The sequence below is a fragment of the Anolis sagrei genome, chromosome 2, assembly GCF_037176765.1.
Source record: "Anolis sagrei isolate rAnoSag1 chromosome 2, rAnoSag1.mat, whole genome shotgun sequence".
NCBI classification, from domain to species: Eukaryota; Metazoa; Chordata; class Lepidosauria; order Squamata; family Dactyloidae; genus Anolis; species Anolis sagrei.
The window spans coordinates 8,407,682-8,431,382 of record NC_090022.1 but is presented as its reverse complement, the minus strand read 5'-3'; the positions used below and the strand labels follow the sequence as shown (position 1 = coordinate 8,431,382).

At 45.1% G+C, this 23,701-nt stretch overlaps 1 protein-coding gene across 1 annotated transcript; it reads left to right on the top strand.

Moving 5' to 3' along the window:
• On the top strand, positions 1 to 19,204 carry LOC132765996 (zinc finger protein 665-like). Its single transcript, XM_060760310.2, has 5 exons — positions 1 to 1,648; positions 2,935 to 3,013; positions 7,030 to 7,112; positions 10,056 to 10,176; positions 14,023 to 19,204. The coding sequence occupies exons 1-5, from the start codon at positions 1,241 to 1,243 to the stop codon at positions 15,795 to 15,797; spliced, it is 2,466 nt and encodes an 821-aa protein (XP_060616293.2). The 5' UTR covers positions 1 to 1,240; the 3' UTR covers positions 15,798 to 19,204.
• Positions 19,205 to 23,701: the final 4,497 nt, after the last annotated feature.

Here is a 23,701-nt window from a genome sequence, read left to right as displayed (position 1 = left end):
GGTCCAGAGTGACTCCCAGGTATTTGGGTGCGCTGCAATGCTCCAGTGGGATTCCTCCCCAGGTCATCCTCAGAGCTCGGGATGCTTGTCTGTTCTTAAGGTGAAAAGCACATGCCTGTATTAGATGGGTTAGGGATCAGCTGGTTTTCCCTGTAATAGGCAGGAAGAGCACCTAGAGCTTCGGAGAGCTTCTGTTCAACCATCTCAGAGCACCCTGCTTGGGCGGTGATGGCACGATCGTCAGCATAGATGAAACTCTCTGTCCCTTCTGGCAGTGGCTGGTCATTTGTGTAAATGTTGAACATGGATGGAGTGAGCACGCTCCCCTGGGGCAGTTCCAGATGAGAGGGAGCCATTGAGAAGGAAGGTCTGGACCTGGACAAAAGGAGGAGAAGGCCTCGCCCATGGCTGGGACCTCAGGCATAGAAGGGCTGGAACTGCCCTCTGCACTGGGCCTGGAAACAGACAGTGAAGGAGGATGTATTGTCGAAGGCTTTCATGGCTGGAATCACTGGGTTGTTGTAGGTTTTTTCGGGCTATATGGCCATATTCTAGAGGCATTCTCTCCTGACGTTTCGCCTGCATCTATGGCAAGCATCCTCAGAGGTAGAGAGGTCTGTTGGAACTAGGAAAAAGGGTTTATATATCTGTGAAATGACCAGGGTGGGACAAAGGACTCTTGTCTGTTGGAGCTACCTTGATTAGCATTTGATTGCCTGGCTGTGCCTGGAGCAATCTTTTGTTGAGAGGTGATTAGATGTCCTTGTTTGTTTCCTCTCTGTCAACCCACTGTGCCATCGGGAGATCCCACTATTAATACCAATATCATTCATTGGGCTGCTCTCCACTCCAGATCGAATCCTCCAGTGGAAAGGTGGCGCCAGACTCTTCAGTACAGTCCATCTGAGGTCCCTGAAGCTGCCTCTAGGAAGGAGCATCACTATAGCAGGAAGAGGCAGGACCAAGGCTAAGAGCGGCAGCTTGGCATACCTGAGACAGGCAGGTATCACCCTCTCGGATGGAAGAACATCCCTGTATACACTGCACTCATTGTGCCACCTTGATGCCTCCTCGGTGCAGCCCTGTGGGTGTTACTGAGTGATTCGAAGGCCAGGCTGTAGAGGAAGATAGGGAATGATTAAGGGCAGAGCAGTGGAAAGAGAGGGGGCCCTCATCATCTCAATGTGATGTAACCTGTCCAACTCTAAAAGGCCTCTTTGGGAACAGGTGAAAGGCTAAGATGCCCTTGTACGTAGTGAGCCCCGAGTTGGGAGAAGAGCCTGGTCTTGTTCTGGCTCAGCACAGAGGGGGATTCTTTGGAGGAGCCAAACAGAAAGAACAAAAGGATGAGGAGTGGGATTCAGGCGCACAACAAAGTTTCAAGCTGTTCAGCTACCAGGAGGCCTTGGGGCCCCGAGAGGCCTGCAGCCGCCTCCACTCTCTCTGCCGCCTGTGGCTGAAGCCTGAGCAACACTCCAAGGCGGAGATGCTGGACCTGGTGATCCTGGAGCAGTTCCTGGCCGTCCTTCCTGCGGAGATGGAGCGCTGGGTAAGGGAATGTGGGGCAGAGACCAGCTCCCAGGCCGTGGCCTTGGCGGAAGGCTTCCTCCTGAGTCGGGCAGAATCGAGCAAACACAAAGAGCAGCAGGTGAGTGGATTGCCTCTGAGACATTTCAGAAGGTGAGATATACTTATTTGCAAGGATACATAAAATGCTTGAACAAATTGCGGTTTAATTACGATACGACATAGGAGCTCCTGGTCAATCAAAAAAGGAATCAAGGAATAGGAAAGTAGTCTCTGGTGAATGGTTTTAAATTCCCCCTGAAGACACAGCTTGCAGTCTCAATGTACTTCTGTATTCAGCCCTAAAGCTGAAGCGGTTTTCTGGGTTGCCATGAGTGCATTTGCTCAGTTAAAAGTGAAGGCCGGAGGTTTAGCACAGTTGGTAAATCATCAGCAATTATAAGATCTATCAACCAAAGGGTTGCAAGTTTGAAGCCCCGGGTTGGCATGAGCTGTCAGCCTAGCTCATTGTTTACCTAAGCAATTCAAAAAACAGCTTTAGCTGTGATTAGAGAAATTAGGTACCGCTAAAAGTGGGGGAGGCACCATGAAAGCCTTCGACAATACATAGAACAGGAGGTGGTTTGTTTCGACTCAGTGTCCAGCTGTTTTTGGTGCCATGGAAGGTTGGGCTCGAGTCCAGGGGGTGCTGTTGCTCTATCCCAGTGTTTCTCAACCTGTAGGTCCCCAGATGTTTTGGCCTACAACTCCCAGAAATCCCAGCCAGTTAACCAGCTGTTTGAAGGCCAAAAACATCTGGGGACCTCAGGTTGAGAACCACTGCTCTATCCTCTATGACGAAGAGCTGTCAGGACTTCCTCCTTTTTGGTCACCCAGCATTTTCTGTTATTTTCTTTATGATGTCGTAAAACACCTGCCCCACTTATAGCAGTACCTAATTTCTCTAATCACAGCTAAAACTGTTTTCGAATTGCTTAGGTAAACAATGAGCTAGGCTGACAGTTGGCAGCTCACGCCAACTCGGGGCTTCGAACTTGCAACCTTTGGGTTGATAGATCTTAAAATTGTTGATGATTTACCAGCTGTGCTAAACCTCCGGCCCTGTGCTAAACCTCTGGTTTTGGCTCAGCACTAGTCCCATGGCACTCCCCTCAAGTCCCAAATGGAGTGGCCCTGAGCTCAGAAGGGCTGTGGTGCCAGGAGCACATCCAAGGCTCTTCCCATGTTGCATAGAAACATTCAATGAGGTATATTAGTATGTGAAAATTCCCCACTGCTTTCTTCCTTTTTCTGGAAGTCATGCAAATAGATTGGTGCTAGTCATCAACAGTAATAAATAAATGTATATGCAAAGTAGTCCACCAGACTTTGTCCTTTTCCTAATTTTCTTTCCTGACCTTGGTACAGAACATTTTTGTGAAAGAGGCGGCTGAAGTGAAGAATGAGTGGGCGGTGAAAGATGGTGACAGAGCCTCCACCTCAGTGGGTAAGGATTCCTCCTGGGTCTGCCCCAGATAGTTGAGTTGTGTGCTTTGCAGTCCTTTCACGCTGTGGATGTGCCCTCCCTAGCCCTTGGTGCAAGTGTGATCCATATCTTCCTCACTGGTTAGTCAGTCTGTCCTCAGTCTTCCTACCTTTTTCCCAGGTTCAAACTACCAAGTGAATTTTTAAAAAGTATCAACTAGGCCAATAATACAAATTCAATGAATGTTAAACTTGTGTCCTTTGTTTAGTCCCTGTTTTGTATATTTTAATTTGCATTCTATAGAAATACATTTTAATATGTGAATTTGTGGTGTTTTTTTACAATGTGTATGTGTTTTAATTATTCTGTAACTCACCTCGAGTAACGAGGACAGGTGGTTAAGAAAAATGTTGTTATTATTATTATTTGAAACACAACAAGATGAACCCACAGCAGACACTCTGCTGGCTGTTGTATTGGATCACACATTGGACACTTCCCAAGTGTCTAGAACTGTGTGATATATCGGCGAATAATGCATGCAGATCCCAGTAAGATGGCCTTTTGCAGCTAGGAGGTGGTAATTTTGTCAGCACCAATTGTGTTTAAGTGCAGGCCAAGGTCTTTAGGCACTGCACCCAGTGTGCCGATCACCACTGGGACCACCTTTACTGGTTTGTGCCAGAGTCTTTGCAGTTCGATTTTTAAATCCTCATATCGTGTCAGCTTTTCCAGTTGTTTCTCTGCAATCCTGCTATTATTATTATTATTATTATTATTATTATTAATTTCATATCACTGGATTTCTGTTAACCCTTAGCCTTGGTGCTAACAGGGACCTAAAGCAATCCCAGCTCACTCTGCATTTCTTAATTGTTTTCGCATCCTTGCCAAACGATGGATTACTTTCATTCTGCTGTCATGTTCTAATTGTTTTTGTGTGTATAATATGGCATTTGTCACAGAATATTGATAGGGTTTTTTTTTCTGTGTCCGGAGCAACTTGAGAAACTGCAAGTCGCTTCTGGAGTGAGAGAAATGACCGCCTGTAAGGACTTTGCCCAGGGGACATCTGGATGTTTTGCTATCCTGTGAGAGGCTTCTCTCATGTCATAGAATCATAGAGTTGGAAGAGACCTCCTGGGCCATCCAGTCCTGCCAAGAAGCAGGAATATTGCATTCAAAGCACCCCTGACAGATGGCCATTCAGCCTCTGTTTAAAAGCTTCCAAAGAAGGAGCCTCCACCACACTCCGGGGCAGAGAGTTCCACTGCTGAATCGCTCTCACAGTCTTCCTCATGTTCAGATGGAATTTCCTTTCTTGTAGTTTGAAGCCATTGTTCCGCATCCTAGTGTCCAAGGAAGCAGAAAACAAGCTTGCTCCCTCCTCCCTGTGGCTTCCTCTCACTTATTTATCCATGGCTATCATATCTCCTCTCAGCCTTCTCTTCTTCAGGCTAAACATGCCCAGCTCCTTAAGCCGCTCCTCATAGGGCTTGTTCTCCAGACACTTGATCATTTTAGTCGCCCTCCTCTGGACACATTTCAGCTTGTCAATATCTCTCTTGAGTTGTGGTGCCCCGAATTGGACACAATATTCCAGGTGTGGTCTAACCAAAGTGGAATAGAGGGGTAGCATTACTTCCTTAGATCTAGACACTATGCTTCTATTGATGCAGGCCAAACTCCCATTGGCTTTTTTTGCCGCCACATCACATTGTTGGCTCATGTTTAACTTGTTGTCCACGAGGACTCCAAGATCTTTTTAACACGTACTGCTCTCAAGCCATGTCCCCGCATGGGAAGCTGGAGCTGAGAGATGGGAGCTCACCCCACTCCCTGGAGTCAAACCACCAACTATTCAGTCAGCAGTCCTTCCGAAACAAGAGTTTAACCCATTGTACCACTGGGGGCTAAAATTGCAGGTTGCAGCAATTTCAGAAAAAGGCAACAAGAATGAGAAAAAGTATGAAGAGCAAACTTTATGAGGAAAGCTGGCCATGTTGAGTTGGTTAAAAAAAGGCTGAGGAGAGGACATAATTGCACCCTTTAAATACCCCAAAGAGGAGTCTGTAGACCTGCTTTCTACTGCTCTGGAAGACAGGATCAGGTCTAATGGTTTGAAGTTACAGGAGGATAGACTTTGATTGAACATTAGAAGGCAGGGTCTCCTTCTTTGGATGTCTTAAATAGGACTCCAGTGTCTAGATCCGGGAAATCATGCTACCTCTCTATTCTGCCTTTGTCAGACCACCTGGAATCACACTGTGTCCAATTCTTGGCACCGTAATTAAAGCTGGAATGTGTCCAGAGGAGGGCGACTAAAATGATCAAGGGTCTGGAAAACAAGCCCTATGAGGAGGGGCCTAAAGAGCAGGGCACGTTTAACCTGCAGAAGAGAAGGCTGAGAGGAGACAGGATGGCCATGTATAAACATGTGAGGGGAAGTCATAGGGAGGAGGGAACAAGCTTGTCTTCTGCTGCCCTGGAGACACAATGGAACAATGGCTTCCAACTGCAGGAAAGGAGATTCCACCTGAACATGAGGAAGAACTTCCTAACTGTGAGAGAGCTGTTCAGCAGTGGAACTCTCTGCCCTGGAGACACAATGGAACAATGACTTCCAACTACAGGAAAGGAGATTCCACCTGAACATGAGGAAGAACTTCCTAACTGTGAGAGAGCTGTTCAGCAGTGGAACTCTCTGCCCTGGAGACACAATGGAACAATGGCTTCCAACTACAGGAAAGGAGATTCCACCTGAACATGAGGAAGAACTTCCTAACTGTGAGAGAAAGCTGTTCAGCAGTGGAACTCTCTGCCCTGGAGACACAATGGAACAATGGCTTCCAACTACAGGAAAGGAGATTCCCCCTGAACATGAGGAAGAACTTCCTAACTGTGAGAGAGAGCTGTTCAGCAGTGGAACTCTCTGCCCTGGAGACAGAATTGAACAATGGCTTCCAACTGCAGGAAAGGAGATTCCACCTGAACATGAGGATGAACTTCCTGACTATGAGAGCTGTTCAGCAGTGGAACTCTCTGCCCTGGAGTGTGGTGGAGGCTCCTTCTTTGGAGGTTTTTAATCAGGCTGGATGGCCATCTGTCGAGAGTGCTTTGAATGTGATTTTCCTGCTTCTTGGAAGAATGGGGTTGGACTGGATGGCCAACCAGGTCTCTTCCAACTCAATGATTCTATTATTCTTGAAGAAAATACTGGATATCTCCCTGCAATGGATGCTCTAGCGCAGTGGTTCTCAACTTGTGGGTCTCCAGATATTTTGGCCTACAACTCTCTGCCTATGAACCCACCAGGACTTTGAGATCTTCCGAAGAGACCCTGCTATCGATCCCGCCTGCTTCTCAAGCTCGGCTGGCGGGGACGAGAGATAGGGCCTTCTCGGTGGTGGCTCCTCGGCTGTGGAACGCCCTTCCTACGGACATTAGACCAGCACCATCTCTAATGGTATTCCGCAAAAAGGTGAAGACCTGGATGTTTGTGCAGGCGTTTGAGTAATTTAGTGCAATCTGGTAATGGAACATAGGAATGGAACAATGGACGACGAACCTGGACTACGCTTGGATGATGAGAAGGTTGGGTACGGTTGTTTTTTGTAATAATTGTGCATTGTAATTGCTTATTGGTAATTTATGGATAATGTGTTAAGTCAATTGTTATATGTTGCATGGAACCACTGCTGTTTCTACTGTTTTTACTGTTTGTGAACCGCTGTGAGTTGCCTTCGGGCTTGAGATACTGCGGTATAGAAGCAAAGTAAATAAATAAATAAATAAACTCCCAGAAATCCCAGCCAGTTTACCAGCTGTTAGGATTTTTGGGAGTTGAAGGCCAAAACATCTGGGGACCCACAGGTTGAGAACCACTGCTCTAGTGAGTCTAGCTGGAGATCCTGTATTGAGCAAGGAGTTGGATTTGGTGGCCCATGAGGCCCCTTCCTACTAAAGTATTTTACGTGTGTGAATGAAAAGACTTGAATGAGAAATAATGCTCTCTTTCCCCCTGTCTGTTCTCGCAGGAGGTGGAATGAGGACCCAGCTTATATGTCCAAGCACATCTTTTCAGTGTGGTTTGAGAACACCTTCTGCAAGACAGGGTGAGGTAAGGATTAGGATCTCTGGTGGGCCAAAGGAAGAGCAGGTTGGAAGGAAGGGCAATAATCACCACAAGTCTCCTCTTTTGCACCCTCCATATTGGATGCATGATTTGAAATGTGTTAAAACACATAAGAACATTTTTTAAGATCAAGCTGGGGTTCTGTTATTTTTCTTTCTAGTTACTGCTTTTAGATTATATATAAACACACACACACACACACACACACACACACTGCAGACTGATTCAACCAGAGAAGTCAGCCATAGCAGAGCACCTGATGAACCAACCTGGACACAGTACATTATTTGAGAACACAAAAATGCTAGACCACTCTCACAACCACCATGTCAGACTACACAGAGAAGCCATTGAAATCCACAAGCATGTGGACAATTTCAACAGAAAGGAAGAAACCATGAAAATGAACAAAATCTGGCTACCAGTATTAAAAAAAAAGTCTAAAATCATTACAGTAAATAAAGAATAACACTCAAAAACAGGGGAACTCCAGACAAGAAACAATCAGGGCCAGCTAATCACCTCCCAACAAATGGTTCCCCCAGGCAGGAAGCAGCCAAGTATGAAACTGCAAGGCTATTCAATGCTAATCAAGATGCTCAATTGTAATATTCACACTTGCCTCAAACAAGTGTGGACACTATTCCACAGATATATAAACCTCATTTTCCTAGTTTCCAACAGACCTCACAAGCCCTGAGGATGCTTATTTATTTATTTACTGTGTTTGTATACCGCCTTTCTCAGCCAATTGGCGACTCAAGGCTGTTTACAACAAATCAGTATACATAAAACATAATATAGATAAAAAACATTAAACAGTATAAGAACATCACAAAAGCAATAAAAACAACATCATCAGCGTCTCATTATTCTCAAGCATTGGGCTGTTGTAGGTTTTTTCGGGCTATATGGCCATGTTCTAGAGGCATTCTCTCCTGACGTTTCGCCTGCATCTATGGCAAGCATCCTCAGAGGTAGTGAGGTCTGTTGGAACTAGGAAAAAGGGTTTATATATCTGTGGAATGACCAGGGTGGGACAAAGGACTCTTGTCTGCTGGAGCCAAGTGTGAATGTTTCAACTGACCACCTTGATTAGCATATAGGTAAGAGGTAAGATCAGCCCCCTCGCTAATGGTGTTCCGAAGAAGATTAAAAACTTGGATGTTTGAACGGGCATTCGGTTAAACAGTGCAATGAATGTGATGATTACAGGAATGGAAATTTGGACGACGGATTGGATCACGACTCTAGTTATGAGATGCATTGTGTTGTCTATTGTTGTGTCAATATTGTATATTATGCTTTTATGGTTTTAAATTGTATATCGTTGATTGATTCTTATCCTTGTTGTTGAGTCGCCTGTTGGGTTAAGAAACTGTGGTATACAAGTAAAGTAAAGTAAAGGAAATAAATAAATAAATAATGGCCTGACAGTGCCTAGAGCAAACTTTTGTTGAGAGTTTATTAGGTGTCCTTGTTTGTTTCCTCTCTGTTGTTGTGCTGTTGTAATTTTAGAGTTTTTTTTTAAATACTGGTAGCCAGATTTTGTTCATTTTCATGGTTTCCTCCTTCCTGTTGACTGTCCACATGCTTGTGGATTTCAGTGGCTTCTCTGTGTAGTCTGACATGGTGGTTGTCGGAGTGGTTCAGCATTCTGTGTTCTCAAATAACATGCTGTGTCCAGGTTGGTTCATCAGGTGCTCTGATGAACCATCAGGTGGTTCATCAGAAGCTCCAGCTAGTCCAGCGCGCGGCAGCCATGTTGTTAACAGGAGCAGGGCGTAGGGAGCACACAACGCCCCTGCTGTCCCAGCTCCACTGGCTGCCGATTTGCTACCGGGCCCAATTTAAGGTGCTGGTACTATCCTACAAAGCCCTAAACGGTTCCGGCCCAAAATACCTTGCAGACCGCATCTTGGCCTACGAGCCCACGAGGACCTTGAGATCATCCGGGGAGGCCCTTCTCTCGATCCCGTCTGCCTCACAGGCACGCCTGGCGGGGACGAGAGAGCGGGCCTTCTCGGTGGTGGCCCCCCGGCTGTGGAACGCCCTCCCTGCTGAAGTTAGACAGGCGCCCTCCCTTATGGCCTTTCGTAAGAGCCTGAAAACATGGCTCTTCAAGTTGGCCTTTAACTGAGTGCTATATCTTGGCAATGATGACCGGAATGGACCACGACTATGAGACTGACTATGACCCATGATATGACAAAGCGGATTTTTAGTATAAGTATATGTCAAGTAGTAGTAGCATGTTATGTATTGTTCTGATCACTGTAAATTGTCTTTTCTATGTTGTTGTTCACCGCCACGAGTCGCCCCCTGGGCTGAGAGTGGCGGTAAATAAGTGCAAGTAATAAATAAATAAATAAATAAATAAATAAATATGGCTGACTTCTCTGGTTGAAGTAGTCTGCAGTGCCCTTCCTGTTCCTTGATTCGTGTTTGGGCAATGCTGCTGCATTTGGTGGTCCCTCTGTAAACTTCTTGTCCACAGCTGCATGGTATTCGGTAGACTCCTGCAGAGGTGAGAGGATCCCTCTTGTCCTTTGCTGAACGAAGCATTAGTTGCATTTTCTTGGTGGGTCTGTAGATAGTTTGTATGTTGTGTTTCCTCATCAGCTTCCCTATGCGGTCAGTGGTTCCCTTGATGTATGGCAAGAACACTTCCTCACGGTTCCTTGTTAGCAACCTGGCTGCTGTTCGTTGGACTAGTTGAAGCTTCCTGACCGTCTTCAACAGCAACCCCATGTAGAGAGTGTTGCAGTAGTCTATAGATGTGGGCAAAACCATAGATATGGGCAAAACGTCAGGAGAGAATGCATTTGGAACAGAGATTCCAGCCTTGACAACACACCAAACTGTACTGTTCTCTTTTCTGACTCAGGGTTTGCATGTTCAGCTTGTGGGTGATTGCTCTTTCATTAGGTGACCTTCCAAGATGTGGCTGTGGATTTTACCGAAGGGGAGTTGGCCCTGCTGGACCCCAGCCAAAGAGTCCTTCACAGAGAGGTGATGGAGGAGAATTGGAAGCTCGTGGCCACCCAGGGTAAGGCTTCACCTTCCTTTTGGTTGATCAAATCCATTTATAAATACTGAAGAAAGAAAATTCCTTCTCAGTTCTTTGTCAGTTTCCCCATCTGGAAGTGTGCTGGTTTCTTGACTCTCTTGTCTCAGGAAGTTGTTCACAGTTATAGCTCGTTTGAGATCACTGTATTGTTGGTTCACTACATTTGTGGGTTTGACTTTTGCAGATTTGATTTTTCACAGACTTGATTGTTCTCTCTAGCAAATTCTAGATCCTCCAGTGCAAATTGGGTTCCAGTATTTATTTATTTATTGTGTCAGAAGTGAATTGAGAATGCAGTTATAATGTATAGAAAATCCACAATACTAAATGTCCTTTGACTAGTAGCTGGCCACTTCGAGTGCCTCTGGTGTTGCTGTAAGAAGGTCCTCCATTGTGCACATGGCAGGGCTCAGACTGCATTGTAGTACGTAGTCTGTGATTTGCTCTTCTCCACACTCGTATGTTGAGGCCCCATTTCTTGAGGTTGACTCTGCATCTTATGGTGCCAGAATGCAGCCTGTTCAGTGCCTAGCAAGTCGCCCAGCCTTCTGTGTGGCCAGGACTGAGTCTCATCCGGTATCACCCATAGGTTGAGGTTCTGGATTTTAGCCTGCCACTTTTGGACTCTTGCTTGCTGAGGTGTTCCTGCGAGTATCTCTGTAGATCTTAGAAAGCTTTTCTTGGTTTAAGGCATTGGTGTGTTAGCTGATATCTGAACAGAGGATGGGCCAGAGATGTCAATGCCTTGGTCCTTTCACTACTGGCTGCTATGTCCCAACGGATGTCAGGTGGTGCAATACCAGCTAAACCAAGGGTCTTCAACTTTTTAAACAGAGGGCCAGGTCACAGTCCCTCAAACTGTTGGAGGGCCAGATTATAATTTGAAAAAAACATGAATGAATTCCTATGCACACTGGACATATCCTATTTGTAGTGCAAAAAACACTTAAAAACAATACAATAATTCAAAAAATAATTAAAATGAACAATTTTAACAAATAATTTTAACAAATATAGTATTCAATGGGAAGCGTGGGCCTGCTTTTGGCTGATGAGATAGGATTGTTGTTGTGTGCTTTCAAGTCGTTTCAGACTTAGATTGACCCTGAACGAGGGCCGGGAAAATGACCTTGGAGGGCCGTATCCGACCCCCGGGCCTTAGTTTGAGGACCTCTGAGCTAATCAGTATAATTTCTCTAACGGTGTGGGGCGTAGACATCCTGTGATAATGCAGCATGTCTCATTAAGAGCCACATCCACTGTTTTGACATGGTGAGATGTGCTCCACACTGGGCATGCATACTCAGCAGCAGAGTAGAAAAGTGCAAGGGCAGGTGTCTTCACTGTGTCTGGTTGTGATCCCCAGGTTGTGCCAGTCAGCTTTCGTATAATATTATTTCTAGCACCCACCTTTTGCTTGATAGTCAAGCAGTGCTTCTTGTAGCTCAGAGAATAGACCAGAGCAACCCCCAGGTGTTTGGGTGTGCTGCAATGCTCCAGTGGGATTCCTTCCCAGGTCATCCTCAGAGCTCAGGATGCTTGTCTGTTCTTAAGGTGAAAAGCACACGTTGTAGATGGATTCAGAATCAGCTGGTTTTCCATGTAATAGGCAGTAAGAGTACCTGAACTTGTACATAGAGTCAAACTGGAGGACCTAGAGATTCCTAGAGAGGTGTTCCCTCCACTAAAAAAATTTAGCATTTTCTAATATATGTTTTTTTCACTTTCACGAGGGTCTTGTGCCCCAAATTCCAGTGAGTGTGGGGCTGATATCCAGATGGTCTGCTAGACACTGACCACCACAGTTGTTGGTATCCTAATAGAGGTATCTTTCCAGAAGGTCTGCTTTGAACCCTTCTCCAGCTGTACTGTGGCTCCATTTGACTGGTATGAATAACAGAGCCAAAGCCAAAAGTTTTCCTGCCTTCCCTAAGGAGCTGCCCCATTTTACAGCCCCCTCTTCCACTTGGTCAGTCGGCAGTGATCTCTTGCAGCTGGTGATTAACCAGCTGTACTACAGCCTGGCCTAACATATGTTCAATGTAAGGTGATCTGTCACCTTCCTTAGTAAGATATATTATGAGGTCTGAAATTGGGGTGCTACCTCATTTTAGATTTTGGTCTAAGTGTGAGATTCAAACGTATTTCTTTCAGTAAAGCTGAACCCTCGCTTCACTAGTACTGCACAGATTTCTAATTTTCCCCAGAAATGCCAAGGAAAGGAAATTCCTCATCAATTGAGGTAATGGAGAGAAACTATGGAGTCCCACCTCTCTCTCTCACGTAGCTTCCTCACTTTGATGCCAGTTGTGGCTTGCCAATTGTGTGGCCCCCTTTTCAATAAATAACAATGTACCATCGGCAAATAAGCTTTTCCTTTATTCCCAGCCCTTCTAAGTTCTTATCTTTCCTAATGGCATTTGCAAATAATTCTATCACCATGGCAAACAAAATTGGTGATAGAGGGCAACCTTGTCTTGTTCCCCTTGTCACTTTATTTCTTTTGTCACTCCATCTGTTGCAACCCAGATCAGGAAACAAGACCATAAGATTAAATCCACCACACTTGGCTGTGGGAAAAACAATTCTTTTTTATTGATGAAAAAATGGTTACAAAATAGAGAAAAATGCAAAGTCAAAAAGCCACAGTAAAACTCAGCAGTCAGGCAAATCTCTGAACTAGATCAAAATTCCAAAAGCAACACTATAGAAAACCTGGAACCTGTTAGTATCTCACTAACTGTACTTGGAACAAGAAGCCTCTGGGAATGCAGGCCATGGGAAACGGGAACTCAGCCAAGGTAAAGCCTCAGTCTAAACGATGCTTGATCTGACAAGACAGCCCGGGGGGAGACACTTTAAACTAAAAAAACTGTTTCAGGACACACCTCCAGGCTTGGAAGCCTCCTTCTGCTTTAATCGACCTTCGCAGACTCTGTGATTCACTCCTGTTTTCCCAAATCTGCCTTCTTCTATCCTCATTAAAAAAGGCAGGTGTTAACTCCTCTGGAGAGTTATCACCGCTTGACTCTGAAACATCCTCATCAGGATGTTTAGTTTCACTTTCCCAGCCACTGCCCTCAGAATCAACAGTTTCCAAACCATCAGGGAAAAATACATGTTCAGTAGCATCAGGAAATACAATCATAGAATCAGGTTCAGGTTCGCACGGAGGCTGAGGGTCAGGCTCACACGGAGGCTGAACCCCAACACCATCATTTATAGTTACTACTGCTAAATTTCTTGAATAATATTGTTCTAATAATCATTTCATTCTACTTCCCATTCCAAATTTATTCTTAATCTCCCTTAATGTCCACCATTCCACACAATCAAAAGCTTTAAAGCACACAAATTTTATTTAATACTCTCCCTATCAAATTTGACATTTGTCGTCCTTTTACAAACCCACACTGATCTTTTTAAATATACTTGTACATGCATTTATTCATTCTATTGGCTATTATAGCAGATAAAATCTTTGCATCCTGATTAACTAATGATATGGGCCTATATGACCCTGGGTCTGTTAAATCTTTATCAGGTTTTGGTATTAATATTATTAATGACTTCCTCCATGATTCTGGCATCTTATCTCCTTTCATTATTCCATTATACAGTTCTAATAATTTTGGAATCAATACTTCTCTAAAGCTTTTATAATAGTCTGTTCCCAGACCGTCCAGACCTGGAGCTTTCCCAGCTTTTAAATTCTTAATAACTTCCTCTATTTCTGTTTTCTTAATAGGTTGTTCCAATAATTCTTTGTCTTTCTCCTCCAACGTACTCTCCCAATTTTAGAGCAGTTGTGTTGCTCTTTTCCAGGTGGAAGTGACCAGCTGAGTGAGAAGGAAGGAGAAACCCACAGAGCATTTCTGCAAAGAGTCCGCTGTAAACAGAAGAATGAGAATCAAATAAAATCTGACCCTCCAAAGAGAGAGGACATTCTTTCTCAGAGTGGTGAGGTCTGTGAAACCTCCCTTGAAGAAATAGCACAGAAAGGAAGGGAGAAACAGCTTTGTCTTGTATGTGGGAGGAGCTTTAGATGCAAAACAAGCCTGAATCTTCACAGGAGAGTTCACACAAGGGAGAATTCTTCCAAAAGTAGTGAATGTGGGAAGACTTCCAGTTTGACTTCATATAGAAGGACTCACACAGGAGAAAAACCGTTCAAGTGCCTGAGATGTGGAAGGAGATTCAAGTGGAAGTCACAACTAATACCACACCAGGAGGCTCACGTAGAAGGCAAGCCATTTAAATGTTTGGAGTGTGGAAAGAGCTTCAGTTGGAAGATGAATCTCAATCGCCACCAAGCAGTCCACAGAAGGGAGAAACCATTTGAATGCTTGGAATGCGGGAAGAGCTTCAGTTGGAAAATAATCTTCACTAGTCATCGAGCGAGACACTCGGGAGAGAAACCATTTGAATGCTTGGAATGTGGGAAGGCCTTCAGTTGCAAGATGAATTTTGCTTCTCATCGAGTCAGTCATACAGGGGAGCCGCGTTTTCGGTGCTTGGAGTGTGGGAAAGGTTTCAGCCACAAAGGCAGCCTCAATCGTCACCGAGCATCTCACACCGGGCAGAAAGTATTTAAATGCCCAGAGTGTGGGAAAAGCTTCAATCATGAAATAAGCCTCCTCTGTCATCAAAGAACTCACACCGGAGAGAAACTCTATAAATGCCCTGAGTGTGGGAAAGCCTTCAGTCGGAAGACGAACCTCATTCGTCACCAAGCCACTCACACAGGAGAGAAGTTCTTCAGGTGTTTTGAGTGTGGAAAGACCTTCAATCGGAAGGGAAACCTCATTTGTCACCAAGCCACTCACACAGGGGAGAAGCGGTTTAAATGCTCGGTGTGTGAGAAAAGCTTCAGTTGGAAGAGAAGTCTCAGTCGCCATCAAGCGACTCACACCGGGGAGAAACTGTTTACGTGCCTCAAGTGTGGGAAGAGCTTCAGCCAGAAGACAAACCTCATTCATCACCAAGCGACTCACACCGGAGAGAAACCCTTTAAGTGCTTGCAATGTGGGAAAAGCTTCAGCCAGAAGACAAACCTGACTTCTCATCAAGTGATTCACACAGGGGAGAAGCGGTTCAAATGCCTCGAGTGTGGGAAAAGCTTCCGTCAGAAGGCAAACCTTGCTTCACATCAAACGACTCACACAAGGGAGAAACCATTTAAATGCCTCGAGTGTGGGAAAAGCTTCAGTCGGAAGAGAAACCTCATTTGTCACCTGGCGACGCACGCAGATGAGAAATTGTTTAAATGCCTGGTGTGTGGGAAAAGCTTCAGCGAGGAGATCAAGTTCACTTTTCATCAAGCGACACACACTGGCGAGAAGCTGTTTAAATGTGTTGAATGTGAGAAAAGCTTCAGTCGGAAGACAGGCCTCACTCGTCATCAAAGGACGCATAGCGGAGAGAAGCCATTCAAGTGCTTGGAGTGCGGGAAGACCTTCAGTCAGAAGACAAACCTCAGTTGTCACCAAGCAACTCACACTGGAGAGAAGCCCTTTAAATGCCAGGAGTGTGGGAAAAGCTTCAGTCAGAAGACCCACCTTGGTCGTCATCAAAGAATTCACACAAAGGTCAAATGGTAGAACTGGTTTGACACCATTACACTTTCAGTCAGAACTGAGATCTTACATATTATTGAAGAATTCATATACAGAAGGTACCATTTTTTGTATACCAGAGCAGGAACACCTCTGTCCTTAAATACCACACTGGTGTAAAACCCACAAGCAGTTAATTGAAGGATATATGTAAGCAGGGTAATAAAAATGGCCCCAGTGGAGCAGTGGGTTAAACCCCTGTGCCGGCAGGACTGAAGACTGACAGGTCGCAGGTTCGAATCTGGGGAGAGTGCGGATGAGCTCCCTCTATCAGCTCCAGCTCTTCATGCAGGGACATGAAAGAAGCCTCCCACAAGGATGGTAACACATCAAAACATCCAGGCGTCCCCGGGGCAACGTCCTTGCAGATGGCCAATTCTCTCACACCACAAGCAACTTGCAGTTTCTCAAGTCACTCTTGACATGACAAAAAAATAAATAAAAATGGTAAAAACCGTATATTTCAAAGCAATATTGCTCCAAGATAAAAGTCAGTCCATAGACTTCCAGGTAACAAGTAAAAACGCAAGATCCAGGGTACAGAATCCATAGAACAAGGCAGAATGAAAGTCCAGTGAATAGAATGGGAACTTGGCAAAACTTGAAACATGAAAATAGAAATGCACTTGGAAAAACAAGACTGTCATGAAGTATCATGTTGACGAGACTGACGCCTGTCAGGGGTGATTTGAATGCAATATTCCTGCTTCTTGGCAGGGGGTTCGACTGGATGGCCCATGAGGTCTCTTCCAACTCTTTGATTCTATGATTCTATGACGTGAACTTTTCCTTTGTATCAATATAAAGCCTTTCCTGGCCCTGAAACGAAAGGAAAGCATTCCACTTGCCCTTACAACCAGATAAGGATTTCTTATCTCTCTTCTCCTGAGAACTATGCCTCTGTTTACAAAAGTCTAGAAAGATTGCTGTGACCCGATCCCAGAAATTTGACCTTGTGCATCTGCAGGAGAAATACTCCATTTATCAGACACCTTGGGCCTGTTGCCTGGGCTTGACTCAGGCCCAACAAAACCCTTAATCTCATTGACAACAGACACAGGCCCAGAAGATCCCTCATCCCCATTGACATCAGACACAATCACAGGCTGAACTACATCACATTTAAATGCTTGGAGTATGGAAAGTGCTTCAGTTATTTCTCACAACTTATGACAGTCACAAGAATCACTGTGCAATAGGAGCCAAGTCAATAGTTGTCAAGTAGAAAGGCCAATTGTATCCTCTTAACGTTCCTCAGCAACAGCAAGGGTATCCCTCTGGGCAGCTAGACCAGGAAATCCCAATTGGATGCCCCCCCCCCCCACAAGAGAGGGTCTTCCTCCAGGGGCAAACCAAGAATGGGCAACTTGGAAGTCCCTGAACAGACTCAGAAGCGGAGTGGGCAGATCAAAAGACAACCTGGCAAAATGGCACGACCTAAAAGAATCCCCCACCTTGTGTGACTGTGAAGCAGAACAGACAACTCTGCATCTGTATGCTTGTACAATATGCCCTGCCTCATATACAGAGGAAGAATTGTTTAAAGCTACGGACAATGCGGTTGCTGTTGCCCATTTTTGGTCAAAAGACATTTAGCTGCTTGTGCTCCTTCTATCTTTATCGCTTTTATACTAATTTATTCAATGCTTTTGATAAATATGTGAGAGGAAGCCACAGGGAGGAGGGAGCAAGCTTGTTTTCTGCTTCCTTGGAGACTAGGACGCGGAACAATGGCTTCAAACTACAAGAGAGGAGATTCCATCTGAACATTAGGAAGAACTTCCTGACTGTGAGAGCCGTTCAGCAGTGGAACTCTCTGCCCCGGAGTGTGGTGGAGGCTCCTTCTTTGGAGGCTTTTAAGCAGAGGCTGGATGGCCATCTGTCAGGGGTGATTTGAATGCAATATTCCTGCTTCTTGGCAGAATGGGGTTGGACTGGATGGCCCAGGAGGTCTCTTCCAACTCTTTGATTCTATGATTCTATGATTCTATGATTCTATATGAAATAAATAACCTTCAAGTGGCTTGGAAATTTAGGGACTACAAGCTAGTTTTGTCCTGATGTATTTTAATCTTTTAAAAGTGACTTCCTCTCTGCAGCAACGCTTTCCCAAACCATCAGTGTTTTCTGCAAGCAAAGGCCTCTGCACGTGGGACTTTCAATCATTGGAAGCATCTGTGAAAATCCCTTTTTAAAACTACGTCTCCCTCTGTTACACGCTTCAGTTCAAACAACAGCTTTTGAATTATTAATATTATAGGAAGAGAATCAACTCATTTGCAATGTGGGGCTGGAGGAAAAGTCTAGACTACAAAAAAGACAAATAAATGGGTCACACACCAAAACAAGCATTAACTCTTCCCTATCATGGAGCCCCCAGTGGTGCAGTGGGTTAAACCGCTGAGCTGCTGAACTTGCTGAACAAAAGGTTGCAGGTTCGTACCCAGGGAGTGGTGTGAGCTCCTGATATTAGCCTCAGCTTCTGCCAAACTAGCAGTTCTAAAACATCCCTAGACCATCTAGAACAGTGTTTCTCAACCTGGGGGGTCGGGACCCCTATGGGGATCGGAAGGGGGTGTCAGAGGGGTCGCCAAAGACCATCAGAAAGCATAGTATTTTCTGTTGGTCATGGGTCCTGTGTGGAAAGTTTGGTCCAATTCTATCGTTGGTGGGGTTCAGAATGTTATTTCATTGTAGGTGAACTATAAATCCCAGCAACTACAACTCCCAAATGTCAAGGTCTATTTTTCTCAAACTCCTCCAGTGTTCACATTTCAGCATATTGAGTATCCATGCCAAGTTTGGTCCCGGTCCATTATTGTTTGAGTCCACAGTGCTCTCTGGATGTAGGTGAACTACAACTCCAAAAATTCAAGGTCAATGTCCACCAGATTCTCCCAGTATTTTCTCTTGGCCATGGGAGTTCTGTGTGCTAAGTTTGGTTCAATTTCATCATTGGTGGTGTTCAGAATGCTCTTTGATTGTAGGTGAACTATAAATCCCAGCTGCTACAGCTCCCAAATAACAAAATCAATCTCCCCCAACCCCACCAGTATTCAAATTTGGGCATATTGGGTATTTGGGATTTGAAAATACATCCTGCATATCAGATATTTACATTGCGATTCATAACAGTAGCAAAATTACAGTTACGAAGTAGCAATGAAAATGTTATGGTTGGAGGTCACCACAACGTGAGGAACTGTACTAAGGGGTCGTGGCATTAGGAAGGTTGAGAACCACTGATCTAGAACATCCCTAGACCATCTGTTGAAGGTCATCTACATCGATGGGAAATATGTCTGTGATATGATGAAACTCCTCAAAGAGCATGTAACTGCATAAGTGTACCATGTTCAACAATAAATATACAAAAGATGTATAAAGCTGAATGTTGGTTTTCCTGTCACACAATTGGTTCTCTGTATTTACGAATTCCACAGATCCTCGGGGGCAAGCATGGGCCAGCTTCTGCCCTCCCTTCAGGTGTTTTGGACTTCAACTCCCACAATTCCTAACAGCTGTGTTAGGAATTGTGGGAGTTGAAGTCCAAAACACCTGGAGGGAGGGCCAAAGTTGGCCCACATCTGTACTGTAGATGCACTCCAAGAAAGAATGTGTGACATGATTTAATAGCAAGAGAGGAATCGGTTTTGGTGATTATTCTGTCTTCTTCCCCCAGAGTCCTGTTAGGGCATATAAAATGTAGTTGGTGAGCGTGTGTTAACTGAAAAGGCAAAGCATGAAGCTGACTGATTGGGTCATGTCCAACTAGCTGAGCCTGGGAGTTTTAGCAACAGTTACATGTTTGTTTATTTATTTATTTATTTATTTACGGCACTTGTAGACCGCCGTTCTCAGCCCTAGGGCGACTCACGGCGGTGTACAACATATAAAAACAATTTACAATAAAGGCAATAACACAAACGACAGTAATAACAACAATCTCAATAATACAAATTACCCTAAATCATTCGCGACGTCTCATCATAGAATCACAATCCAATCTCGTTATCCATGTTCCGTTCCAATCATCATTGCCAATTGTTGTAGCACTAATCAAACGCCTTCTCAAACAACCACGTCTTTAGTCTCTTGCGAAATGTCATAAGGAAGGGCGCCTGTCTGATGTCTACAGGGTGTTCCACAGCCGAGGGGCCACCACTGAGAAGGCCCTATCTCTCGTCCCCGCCAGGCGTGCCTGTGAGGCAGGCGGGATCGAGAGAAGGGCCTCCCCAGACGATCTCAAAGTCCTCGTGGGCTCATAGGCTGAGATGCGGTCAGACAGGTATTTTGGGCCGGAACCGTTTAGGGCTTTGTAGGCCAGCACCAGCACCTTGAATTGGGCCCGGTAGCAAATCGGCAGCCAATGGAGCTGGAACAACAAGGGCGTTGTGTGCTCCCTGCGTCCCGCTCCTGTTAGTAACATGGCTGCCGCGCGCTGGACTAGCTGGAGCTTCCGGGCCGTCTTCAAGGGCAACCCCACGTAGAGAGCGTTGCAGTAGTCAAGGCGGGATGTGACCAGAGTGTGTACTACCGTGGCCAAGTCAGACTGTTAGTTTAGGCTGTTAGCTGTGCAGGAGCAGACAGAGGGAGCAGAGAGGTTTTGCTTCTGAGCTCCTGGTGGAAGAGGGCCTTCCACATGGACACCTAAAGACCATTTGAATCTCTCCCAAAGGCCATTGCATGAATCAATGCAAACTGTTCACCTGACTGTATGTTGCTCTGAATTTAAAGAGTAAACTTCCTGTTTTTTGCTGACCATCTGCATGGCATATTTTTTCTCTGGCATGACACTGTGTGAACTGATAAAAGCGTGAACTACTCATGATTTTCATTCTGCCACATCCTCCTGAAGCAGAGCACAGATTTAGGGGCCCCTGCCTGAGCAGAGGCCAGCGAAGACCCAAAAAGTGGGTCCGCTACACCTGGTGAGACAATAACTACCAATAAAAGTTTTTCTTATTTCCCAATAAATCTCACCAGGAGGAAGCAAGGCCACTGAAGTTTATTCTCTATTCCAGCTGGAAAGGATGACGACCGCAGTAATCCTGTAAAGAAGCTGGCATAACCCCTGTGCTGAGAACTATACAATATATATAGTTTTTACCATTCAAATTTCCCGCACCCGCCCTCTGAGCCGACTTTGCTGTGATTGGCTGTGATATCAGCGAGCCGGGAGAAGCAGCCAGGGATTGGAGGGAGCAAACTTGTTTTCTACTGCCCTGGAGACTAGGATGTGGAACAATGCCTTCAAACTAAATGAGATTCCACCTGAACATGAGGAAGAATTTCTTGACTGTGAGAGCTGTTCAGCAGTGGAACTCTCTGCCCAGGATTGTAGTGGACGCCCCTTCATTGAAGGCTTTTAAGCAGAGGCTGGATGACCATCTGTCAGGGGTGCTTTGAATGCGATTTTCCTCCTCCTTGGCAGAAAGGGGTTGAACTGGATGGCCCACAAGGTCTCCTCCAACTCTATGATTCTATGAATGAATGGATCGATACCCATAGGATGCTCTGCTAATATGACATTATACACATATGCAAAGGTGTTGACATCCCCAGTCAGCTCTGGTATGCAAAGTTTGTTTATTTCTTCATTTGTTCATTTGTTTCATTCAAAAAGGGCCTATGTGGCTTGCTGTGATCATTTAATAGCAATATTAAATGATCACTCACAAGCCGGTTTTACTTTGAAATGAATATATTGCTTGTATCTCTGCAGCAAAGAAAGACACTACTGACTTTTCCCCACCACCACTTCCTTTTATACATCTTTCCTGCCCATTTCCCCCCTCTTCTCAGTTTCCTTATTAGAGCTTGTTGTTTCACAAGTTCCAATACAAGCGCCTTCTGCTGGCTTCAAAATGTCACAGAGAGAAAATTGAGGCAGCCAGGATGATTCAGTCAGGATGTCATGGAGGGAATTTGTTTTCATGCTGTCAGAAATTGACTCCTGACACTTGCTGGATCTGGACCATATAGGGGACACACAGACTTCATTATCATTGAGGGGTTTGAACTACAAAACAAGCACCATTTTCAGGCCCAAAATAGAGAATTAGAAAAGAGACGTAAAGGATTGGCTCTGGCTTGGTGAAGTGGCCTTCTGTAATGTGACTGGGAAATAAAGGGAGTGAAGAGGATGTGAGAAAGGCAAAGAAGGGAAAGATAAATTTATTTATTGTGTCAGGAGTGAACCAAACAGTTGAACGTATCTCCCCTTACGAACCATCGAGGACCTTAAGATCGTCTGGGGAGGCCCTGCTCTCGGTTCTGCCTTCGTCACAAGTACATCTGGTGGGGACGAGAGACAGGGCCTTCTCAGTGGTGGCCCCTCGGCTTTGGAACAGCCTGCCTAAGGAGATTAGATCTGCTCCCTCCGTGTTAACGTTTCGATGGCAAGTTAAAACATGGCTGTTTGAGCAAGCATTTACAAATGCAGAGTAGCTAATATAGGAAATCGAATTGACTTGACAATGGAACTGGACAATGCTTGATCATGAGGGGACGCTAATGATGTTTTTATTGCTGTTGTGGTGTTTTATACTGTTTATTGTTTGCATTGGTATTATTTTTTTATGTTGGAAACTGCCTTGAGTTGCCGATTGGCTGAGAAAGACGGTATACAAATATAGTAAATAAATGAATAAATAAATAAATATTGTATTTAAACAAAAAAAAAAAAGAAACAACACACAAAGTTTGCAAAGTTGACATTCTATTAAATGTCCTTTGACCAGTAACTGGCCGCTTGGAGTGCTTCTGGTGTTGCTATAAGAAGGTCCTCCATTGTGCATGTGGCAGGGCTCAGGTTGCATTGTAATATTTATTTATTTCGTACATTTCTACCCCGCCCTTCTCCCCATAAGGGGACTCAGGGTGGCCTCACAAAAGGTGGTCTATGGTTCGCTCTTCTCCGCACTTGTATGTTGTGGATTCCACTTTGTGAATCTTAACATTGGCCCTGCATCTCGTGGTGCCAGAGCTCAGTCTGTTCAGTGCCTTCCAAGTTGCCCAGTTTTCTGTGTGCCCAGGAGGGAGTCTCTCATTCTGTCTCAGCCATGGATTGAGATTCTAGGTTTAGCCTGCCACTTTTGGACTCTTGCTTGCTGAGGTGTCCCAGCGAGTGTCCCTGTAGATCTTAGAAAACTATTTCTTGATTGAAGTTGTTGGCGTGCTGGCTGATACCCAAACAGGGGATGGGCCGGAGATGTCCCTGCCTTGGTCATTTCACTATTGGTTGCTAATTCCTGGCGGATGTCAGGTGGTGCAATTCAGGCTAAACAGTGTAATTCCTTCACTGGTGTATGGCGCAGACACCCCGTGATAATGTGGCATGTCTCATTAAGAGCCACGTCCATTGTTTTAGCATGGTGAGATGTGTTCCACACTGGGCATGCATACTCAGCAGCAGAGAAGCAAAGCGCATCAACATCCCTCCTTGCTTTCAGAAGGAAGCTAAAAACCTGGATGTGGGACCAGGCCTTAGGGTAAGCTGGCAGATGGACAAAGACAACCAATGACGACCAGAGTAGGAAAGGATAATGACAATGCTAGATGTATTACGGACTATGGATTGGCGAACACGGACCACAAGATGATTTTATTGCTGCTAGTATATTGTCTATAATTATGCTGCTATGCCCCCTCGACGGACTGTCACCTTGCCGTGGTGAGGGGGCTTGCGTGTTCCGATGAACCTGTAGGCACAGCAACTGGAGTCGTGCACTCCCAGGAGTGGCTGCGGGGGAGGTCCCAGACCAAGAACAGTCCGAAGACCCAAAGACCTCAACGGCGGAGCAGGCGGAGGATAACATGGCCCATGTTACAACGGCTGCGAAGGCGGAAGAAGGCTGCAACAGACTGAGAAGCCACGGTCATTGTGT